Below are 9,515 nucleotides of genomic sequence, written 5' to 3' on the forward strand. Positions count from 1 at the left end.
ATTTTCAGCTGCTGGGGTGGGGGGGATGGGGGCGTGTGGCTCTGCTTTCCACTGGGACTCAGGTGGTGTTGTCATGGGACCCCATCATTCCTTTGGGGCTATTATAACAAATACCACAGACTGGGTGGCTTACACACCGGAGAAATACATTCCTCTCAGTTTGGGAGGCAGGAAGTCCCAGGTCAAGGTGTCGGTGGATTCAGGGGCCTGTTTTCTGTTTGTAGAGCGCACCTTCCCGTGGGTCCTCCTATGGTGGGAGGGGCCTGGGATCTGTCTGGGGCCTCTTGCATGACGGGGCTAATTCCACTCACGAGCCCTCCCACAGCACCCCCTCCTAAGGTGATCACCTTGGGGGTTATGATTCCAGCCTATGAATTTTGAGGGGACACAAACATCCAGGCCATATCAGAAGCCAATGGCGTATTCAAATTGTAATAATTTGGGGAAGGGTTGTTTATAGAGGGCCTGTGTGCAAAGGTGTGGGGGGGCTATGGAGAAACACAGGGGGAACGCGGTAACTCGGGATCAGTACAGCGAAGCTGCTACCGTCCACGGGTCTGAAGGGGTGAGAGAGGGGGCAGTTGCCCGGAGAGAGACAGGTAGAGGCGCCCTGGGGAGGAGCGGTGACCAGCTAGACAAGGCCACCTCACTGAGAGACCAGAGGGGAGCAAACGCTCTATCTCTGAAACTGCCCCCCACCCCCATCTCCTGCCCCCTGACAGAGGGGGCAGATAGGTCAGCACCCCAGGCCAGAGCAAGGTGAGGATGGAACCCGAGGAGGGCCACTGGAGGCGATCTGGCCCAGGAGGGAGCTCCCCGAGCAAACAAGGGGCCTCGGGCTGACAGTCTTCCAATGTCTGTGTGGGGTGGAAGGGAAAATGTCACACTGGGTCTCGACTTAGGGCTGAGGGCGAACTGCCCCTCAGCAGCATCGGCCCGTTCCTCCTCCTCCTTGACCATCCCACGCCTTTTCATCCAAGGGCCCTGTTCTCTAGAATCCTGTTGGTCTCTCCAGCTCCGGGGCTTGGAGCGGCGTGCCCAGGACTCAGAAACCTGGCTCTGCCAGAAACTTTTGCAACCACAGTTACATCCTCTGGGTCCCGGCTTCCCTAGGTGGAGCACCAGGTGGGATAACAAGATGACTTTCAGTACCTTTTATGGAGCACTGACCTTCTAGAAAGCCTTGTGGCCCCCTTCCAAACAGTCCCAAGAAGGGAGAAAAACGAAGAGTATCCTTCTGGGGAAACCAAGGCCCAGGGAACAAGGCGGTTGCTGGAGGTCACTGATCATGTGGGCCCTTAAACAAGGGTCCTCTCTTTGGTCAGAGTGGCCCCCTGAGCCAGGTCTGCTTTCCCAGAGGGGTATGGCCCACACCCATGTTTATTTTCAATTAGTGCAGCAGCCAGCGTGACCTTTCAAGAATTTTCTTGTGCTCTTGTTTGTGCCCGTGGCTGTGAAGGGAAAGGTGTAAGAACATTGGCTTCAACCGGCCTTTTAGAGCCAACCAGTCCCTCCTGTCCCCCCATCCCACCTTGGGGATTTGGGGTCAGTGTAATATGACTCCTGGGCTTTGAGAGTATGGGTCCACAAAAACCTCCAAGGCCTTAATTTGCAGGGACTTTCAAAGGGAGTCAGGAAGCCAGGCCAGCAACTCTGAGCCCCTCTGACTTGGCAACCCCTCACCAATCCTGCCAGTTGGAGGAGGCTGCCTGGATCTTGCCGCCCACCCCCGTGAGCCTGTGTCCCAAACATACGAAACAAGGACCATTTCATTTGACCACAGAACCCAAAGCCAGGAAGCCTCAGACACCCCCTTGTTGGAGCCACTGCCTTCCCTCCTCCAACTGTGGGGGACAGGGGAGAGCCCTTCAGCACGTCACATGGGTTCTGTTGAAATGACAGCTTCCCAGCCGTTGGCTGTGGATCGATTATGGCCTGTGCACACCTTCTCTTTGACTTGCACATAGGTTTATTTTTACAAAGTGAACTGCCTTGCCAACAATTAGAGAAGTTAATTTGGGGTTTCTAGCTACTTCCAGAAATTCTGAGCCCCGCCAGCCCTCCTGCCTGGGAATGCTTGACAGGAGCAGAGCTGCAGCCCCCCTCCCCTGCTCCCCCCCATCACGCGCCCTTCAGCTCCCCATAGTCCTCACCATTCCCTGTGGCCACACAGCTGGGAGCTGAAAGTCTGTTGCCTTTGGTCCCCGTGTTGGTGCTGCTGGGTGTTGAATCAAGAATTACGAGGGAAGTAAAATATTTTGGGTCCCCACGTTTCTAACGAAAGTAGAAAGCCAGTTTGTTGATTCCTGGCCCGCTCTGGGGTGAGCCGCGGGTCTTACTGGGTAGGGTTGCTGATGTAGATGTCGGTCTCTAGGGCGGTGTTTGGTCCCGGCCCTCTCCACGGCCACAACCACCACCATGACGGTCACCATCACAGCCCACGTATCAGTCCTCTGTCAGGCTGGGCACCCACGAGGCCGATCCAGACGGTCCCTGATTTGGCTGAGGGGCAAAGCTGGGCAAAGAAGAGAGAGCAAGCAGAGCAGCTGGGACAGGCAGGGTTGGACCCAACGGGGTGAAGAAGTCTCTGTGCTGGTAAAGGCTGCAAGGAAAGCCGCTTGTTTCCAGGGCTCGAGAGGATCAGAGAGCTACGGCAGTTTGGACAGCAGACCCAGGGCTGGCCTATAAATTCAGCTATTTCATTGGAAAAAAAAAAAAAAGTAAGCCTCAGTTTTCCATCTGTCTAATGGGAATATGAAGATAGGCCCTGGGTCCCTCTGTGAGAACCCCATTCATTCTGGGTTCCCTAGTCCTCTCGAGCAAGGCCCACCGTGCTTACCACACTGGCCCGCTCCGGTTCCCCGGAGGTGCCCCCAGAAGGCCATGGGGGGCGTACTGCAGGCAGGTGGCCCCCTCCAGGTGAGGCAAGCACTTGGCGTGGTAGGAGAACCTCAGGCGGCCGTGGTTCAGGTTGCACTTCACCTCGTGTGAGCCAGACTGCGCTTTCTGGTCACAGGTGCCGAGGAGGTTGTCATCCCAGCCATGGTCTTCGTCCCACACCTGCACCCTCAGGGGCCCCCCCGTGGACAGGAGCACGTCCCCAAAGTCCAGCCGCACAGCCCACTTGGGGTGGTTGCTGTTCCACACCGTGCTGGTTCTCAGCTCCTGGCCTCCGAAGAAGACCTTCAGGTAGGCATCAGTGGCTGTGATGTAGTCTCCCCACAGGCCTGTCGCCTGGAAGTTCATCACCTCCAAGTGGGCCAGGCCCCTCTGCCGGGGACAGCAGTCCTGGTTGGTGACCGCTGAGCTGTGGCACACACACTGGCATGGGTTATGGGGGCTCTTGTGCTGCCCCGGGGGGCAGGGCCTTCCGCAGTCCTTCCACCGGGCCTTGTCCATCACGTACTTGCTCACGGCCTGCCTCAGCGCCTCCCGCCGCGGGTCCTGGCTCTCCACCAGCACGTGCAGAGGCTCCAAGGTGTAGTCCACCAGGCCGGGCCTGTCCAGCAGGGAGTTCATCCAGGCGGAGAACTGCTCCGGCCTGGCCCCGTCCCCAAATAGCAGGTCGCCCACCGCGGTGTGGTGACCACCGACTATCTGGGAAAAGCGTTCCCGGTAGGACTGGTGGAAGGAGTACTCCATCTTGTGCTGCTTCTTCTTCTCCTCACACTCCTTGAATTTTGAGGAAAGGCTAGCTTGGCTGTTGATGCTGACCTGGGCCTCGACGTTCAGGCAGTCCTCTACCTCGTTGGCCGTGAGCCCGTTCAGGGCCAGCTCACAGGTGCGCAGGGCAGTGAGGGCCGAGACCCGGCCGCCCAACTCCATGGACCGGATGAAGTGGGTGCCGTAGTTGGAGATGAGCCTGACGTACTCGGCCTCTGTAGAGGTGTTGAAGTTGGGGGGCAGGTCGCTGAGGACCTTTTGGAAGTTGGGGTGGAGTGGGGGAGAGTGTACCACATGAAAACTGAAACGGGAGAGAAACATCAGATGGGCCGGCCGTGGTTGGTTTTCCTCATTCAGCCTATCCCTCAGGGTTGACCAAGGTCACATGTAAGTGATAGAGAACTTGAACCCAGGTGGCCTGGCTCCAAGCCCTAAGCTCTGACCTGCTGGGGAAACCCATTCTGTCTGTTGCTCCTTGGTGAACTAAGCATGATGAATTTCTGCTTTTCCTTTGCAAAGTATTTTCTTTTCTTCCTTCCTTCCTTCCCATTCTCCTTCCCTCCCTCCCTCCTTCCTTCCTTCCTTCCTCTCTCTCTCTCTTTCTTTTAAAGATTTTATTTATTTATTTGACAGAGAGAGAGAGACAGTGAGAGAGGGAACACAAGCAGGGGGAGTAGAAGAGGGAGAAGCAGGCTTTCTACTCAGCAGTGACCCTGATGCGGGGCTCGATCCCAGGACCCTGGGATCATGACCTGAGCTGAAGGCAGATACTTAATGACTGAGCCACCCAGGGGCCCCTCCTTTTTATTCTCTAATTATAAAAGTGATGATACGACATAGATAGTGACCATCTTGCTTTGGAACCCAGTCCCATGGCCTTGTCTGTCTGTCTCCTAGATTGGGCTCCTACAGCTCTGGCCACAAGGCAGGAAGCACCCTGTCTCACTGAGGGGGATGTCAGGGTGGGTGACTTGGGTCCTCCGTGGAGACCATGTGTTTCTGGGGTGTGGGACTCAGGTCCCTGAGGAGAGGGGGTGTGGCTGCTGCTGTCTAGCTCTGTAGCCCTAATTCCTAGCACAGAGCCTGCTACATGACAGACATGATCGTGGTCGGATGTGTGAACGAGGCCCAGTGATGGGAAGTCTCCTGCCCATAGGACAGGGGGACTGGGCACTCAGTAGATCGAAATGGCACCATGTCGGGGTTCTCAGCACAGCCTTGCTCATTTCTCCTCCACCTGTTCTCTCCTGGGGCTCTTCCTTTTCAGGGGCCCTGGGGAGGAGGCCTGAGGGCACTGTACCACCCAGCCTGTGAGAACCAGTGTTGTGTATCCTCCTGGTGGACTCAGCCTCCAAGTCCCTGCCCTGCCATCTCAGTGCTCCTGACCACGCCAAGTTTCCCAGCCCTTTTTCTGAGCTCCTCCACTCCGACCCGCGGTGCTCACCTGTAGAAGCGACACTCCACCAAGTCAGTGCTGAAGCTGTACTGGTCCTGGTGGGTTTTTTGGGCAGCAAAGTTGGCCATCTTGGAGTGCGAGCCGGCCATGGTCACATGCACCTCGGCGCCGGGTCTGGGAGACACATCCAGTCCCACCTGCCAGTCGTTGCGGATGTGGCTGGCTGCCTCCCTGGCCACGCCCTCAGTGGAGGTGGCCTTGGCCCTGACCACTTGGCGCTGGCAGCCTGAGCCCTGGGCGCGCCAGTGGGTCAGTGCCAGGGGCAGACGCTGGAGGGCGCCCTCCTGCAGGGCGTTCTGGCAGAGGGTGCAGGTGCCGTCTGGCCGCAGGTAGCTCTCTATGTCCACAGGGAAGGAGCCCGAGCGCTTGAGGCTGGTCACGTCCACGCCCTCCCCCGCTAGTGCTGCGCCAGGCACGAACCCTTGATTGTGCCGGCACTCATTGCGGGTGCCTGTGCGGCAGGGGGCTGGGGTGGGTGTGGGCAGCAGCAGCAGCAGCAGGAGACCCAGGAGGAACAGGTGGGCACCCATGGAGATGCGGAGGCACAGGGGCGTTTGGGCTCCGGAAGCTGTGGGCGGAGGTACGGAGGATGAACCATTGTGGCATACGGAATAGAGCGGCAGTGGCCTTTACAAATCCGGCCCATCCCCCCACCTGTACAAATGGGCCCAAGGATGGGAAGTGACTCGCCCAGGGTCACACAGCCAGGAGGCGCCCCTTGCTAGGATTTCACTATTTGTTTGTTTACTTATTTTTTAAAGATTTTATTTATTTGTTTGACAGAGAGAAACACAGTGAGAGAGGGAACACAAGCAGGGGGAGTGGGAGAGGGAGAAGCAGGCTTCCCGCTGAGCAAGGAGCCCAGGGCAGGGCTCAATCCCAGGACCCTGGGATCATGACCTGAGCTGAAGGCAGATGCTTAATGACTTAGCCACCCAGGTGCCCCTAAGATTTCATTATTTAAGGCCTAATGGGGATCCAGACTGATGGCTTTGAACCCAGGACCATGGCTGCTACTGGTGGGGAAGGGGCTCTGCATACAGAAGAGGAGACAGAGTGCACATAGAGCAAATTTGGGAAGGGGTCTGGGACTCTAGAGAAGCTTGGATTCTAGGGAATTATCATTTTGGGCCTCAGAACAAGCCAGGCTTTTCCCACCCCACCTCTCTCATTCTGTATCTGTCTGGCCGTCTCCCATGAAGCCCTTAACAGAATTGGGAAAGAAATAACTTATTGCCCTTATGGTCCCCACCTTCCCGTTGGGCCCGCTCTCTGAGCCTCATGGGAGAACAGCCCGAATTCCAAACTCGAAGCTGCACACTTGCCTCTGCCCTTACACCCTGTGTGGGGAGAGCTTTAGGTCCCCTCTCGGGATTTCCCGATGCCCACACCTGCTCTGCCATCCTCTGCCGTGCTCTGCAGAATTCCAGCCTACTGTTGGGCAACCATGGGCTAGAAATTTCTTTCCTGTTTTGAGGTGGCTTCAAAACAGGGACCTGTTTAGAATCTGGAGTCTCCACACTCTCCCCCTATCCGAAGTGGACTTCTTGGAGGCTTGTCCCTTCCAGCATCTGCCAGCAGCCACAGCCTCTCTGGAGAAAAGCCCATGGGTCCTCCTACTCGGGAGGCCAGCACAGCTGATAACATTAAACCACAGAGCTCCATCTCTATCCTGGGCCTCATTAGGCTCCCTGAGCTCCCAAGGAGCCCATTTCCAGTTTTCTTAAAGCTTTCCCTGTCAGCATCTGAAGGGGCCTTACAGACGATGCCCTATAAGGTTTCCCCTTTCTCTATGAAGACGTTGAGGCGCAGAGCGGGCATGAGGCCACCCAGTGAGTCAGTGACAGAGCATTCTCACAGGTCACAGCACTTCCTGTTCCATCAGGCTCTTCCCTGGATGGAGCAGCCCCGCTCCCAGGCCTTCCTGTCCCCACCCGGGGGCTCACAGCCTCCCCGATGCCCGCCTTCCTCCCTACCTGGAGTCCTTTGCGCAGACGCTCTACACAGACATTCTCTCCCCATAGGAGACGCTCCTGAAACGGTGCTGTCAGCCCCCAGCAGGCTCACCACACAGCTCATCACCCCGGCCACTGTTCACATCACTTCTGCTTCCTGTCCCGCCCCTCCAGCTGTGGTCATGGGTCCCCTCGGCTCTCCCCCTCCCACCAGCACCCATCCTGTCCTCACCTCCTCATCCGGGCCTTCTGACAGCCCTCCAGGAAGCAAAGCTGTGAGGGCCAGCGCGTCTCATCCCCCAGCAGAGGTGCCTGGGGTGCGGGGGCCCAGGCTGACAGGTGAGGTTTGGTGTGGAGCACACCCAGGGGCCTGGGGACTTTGGGATGCAACTCTGGGGTTGAGGAGCGGGCCAGCAAGGGGAATCCCCCTGCTTCTGATCTACAGCATCACGTGTTTGAGACCTAAGAGGGGGCACAGCATAGGAGCTCACCACAGGGGCTCTGGCTGTGTGACCTGGCAAGCTTCTTTAGCCTCTCTGGGCCTCAGTTTCCTCAGTTAAAAAGGGTGATAATAATAGTTGGACCCTACAGGTTGTGAAGAACGGGAGAGTCACTATGTGTGAAGTGCTTAGAACAGTGTCTGGTTCTCAGCACATGTGAACTCCCGTGACCATTCCCCCACCTCCCCAGGCAGTGGGGAGAAATTACCCTCCTGGCCCTCTCCCTACCCACACCTGCTTCCCAACCCGGCCCAGGCTCTAGACCCCAAATGACATACCCCAGGACACACTTACCTGTTCCCCCTTTTGTGAGGAGAACCAGCAGCCACACTGGTCCCCAGTGCCCCCCCAACCCTGGCCTGAGGTCGCAGCCACGGAGTGGGGGGGGTGGACAAAGTGGGAGAGAGATGTGGGTGGGACCAGAGGCCTAGGGTCTTCATCCTTTGTCTTACCTGAGGTCAGGGTGGGGTGAGGTTTCCATGGGTTGAGTGACTCATGGGGTGACTTCTGGGGGCCAAAATCACACTGGTTTGAGGTGAGGACAGCTGGTTAAGTGGGGGGCTGTTTTCAAGAGTTCACACTCCAACTGGTGTACGTGACGGGAACATATAGCCACAGGCCCCAGACCACGTGTGACACCATGGGGTGGCTCATCCCTTGAGTCTGTGTCCCCCCCTCCGTGAGGGCCTTGCTGTTACGGGAACAGGGGCTTAGGCTGCCTTCTGGGAAGCTGGATGCAATCTTCTCCCCGCGGTGCCACCCCCCCTCACCGCTTCTATATGTCTCTGCCTAGTTTTGTCACATGGGCATAAACAAGAGTTGGGTCATTGTTTGGATGATAGCATGATGATGTATATTAAGATCTTTGGAACTTTCCAGAGACTGTTACCAGGTAAGTGCTCTGTGTGCATCGTATTTCTGGAGTGGCATTCAGAGAAATTTGTTTCATTTTTACAAGATTTACAAGGGAACCTGATTAAAATAGGTCAATACATCTCAACACCAGCTTTTCAAAATGAAATTCAGTTTAAACAGGGAGGAAAAGGCCCTACATGTCCAACAGTGTTGGTACCATCGCATGAATAAAATTACGTCTCTGTGTTTAAGGAGAGGGTAGGGACACACCGTGTTCCCTTCAGGAACAGAAAACATATTTAGAATCTAGTCTGATTCAAAACATATCTGTTGAATGCCCATGTTACTGCTGCTGTCACCTTTAAACATAAAAATCATCTGTAAATAACTAAAAGGAAAAAAGAGGTCAGGTGGCCAAGGCTGTGAGTTTAGTTCTGGAGAAGGGACAGGTGACGGAGAGGGAACAGGCTGTAGACTCAGCTTGTGGGAAATTTACTGAGTTTGAACCATTCCCAGGCTAGTTTGCTCATTCCTAACATCCAACGAAGGCCTTTGGGACTTCTAACAGTCCTTGGATTCTTTTTTTTTTTTTCTTTAAAGATTTATTTATTTATTTATTTATTTGTTTGACAGACAGAGATCACAAGTAGGCAGAGAGGCAGGCAAAGAGAGAGGGGGAAGCAGGCTCCCTGCTGAGCAGAGAGCCTGACGTGGGGCTCAATCCCAGGACCCTGGGATCATGACCTGAGCCGAAGGCAGAGGCTTTAACCCACTGAGCCACCCAGGCGCCCCAGTCTTGGATTCTTGAGGAAATGTGCATTTAACACTTTCCAAGTGTCATGTGAAGTCGCTACCGTCCAAGGGATCCTGGGGGTGGGGGGTGTGACCCATTAAAGAGCGAGGATGACATCGAGGTCTACGACGACCTTTTTTGACCCTTGTGCCTATGACAGCTGTTCTCTCCGGGTGGCATTTAGCACTTCAGAAGAGAGTTACACACACCTTTTCGTCTGAGATGTAAGTTTTCACAGTGTGTTCAATTGCCAGACACCCCCTATATGGTTTATGAGTAGTCACTTAGTTGAA

At 55.7% G+C, this 9,515-nt stretch overlaps 1 protein-coding gene across 1 annotated transcript; it reads right to left on the minus strand.

Moving 5' to 3' along the window:
• Positions 1–2,706: 2,706 nt before the first annotated feature.
• On the minus strand, positions 2,707–7,188 carry LOC111144931 (perforin 1). Its single transcript, XM_022499540.1, has 3 exons — positions 7,096–7,188; positions 5,108–5,687; positions 2,707–3,964 (listed from the first exon to the last, which is right to left on the minus strand). The coding sequence occupies exons 1-3, from the start codon at positions 7,139–7,141 to the stop codon at positions 2,836–2,838; spliced, it is 1,755 nt and encodes a 584-aa protein (XP_022355248.1). The 5' UTR covers positions 7,142–7,188; the 3' UTR covers positions 2,707–2,835.
• Positions 7,189–9,515: the final 2,327 nt, after the last annotated feature.

The sequence above is a fragment of the Enhydra lutris genome, unplaced genomic scaffold (genome assembly GCF_002288905.1).
Source record: "Enhydra lutris kenyoni isolate GAN:26980312 unplaced genomic scaffold, ASM228890v2 scaffoldscaffold12, whole genome shotgun sequence".
NCBI classification, from domain to species: domain Eukaryota; kingdom Metazoa; phylum Chordata; class Mammalia; order Carnivora; family Mustelidae; genus Enhydra; species Enhydra lutris.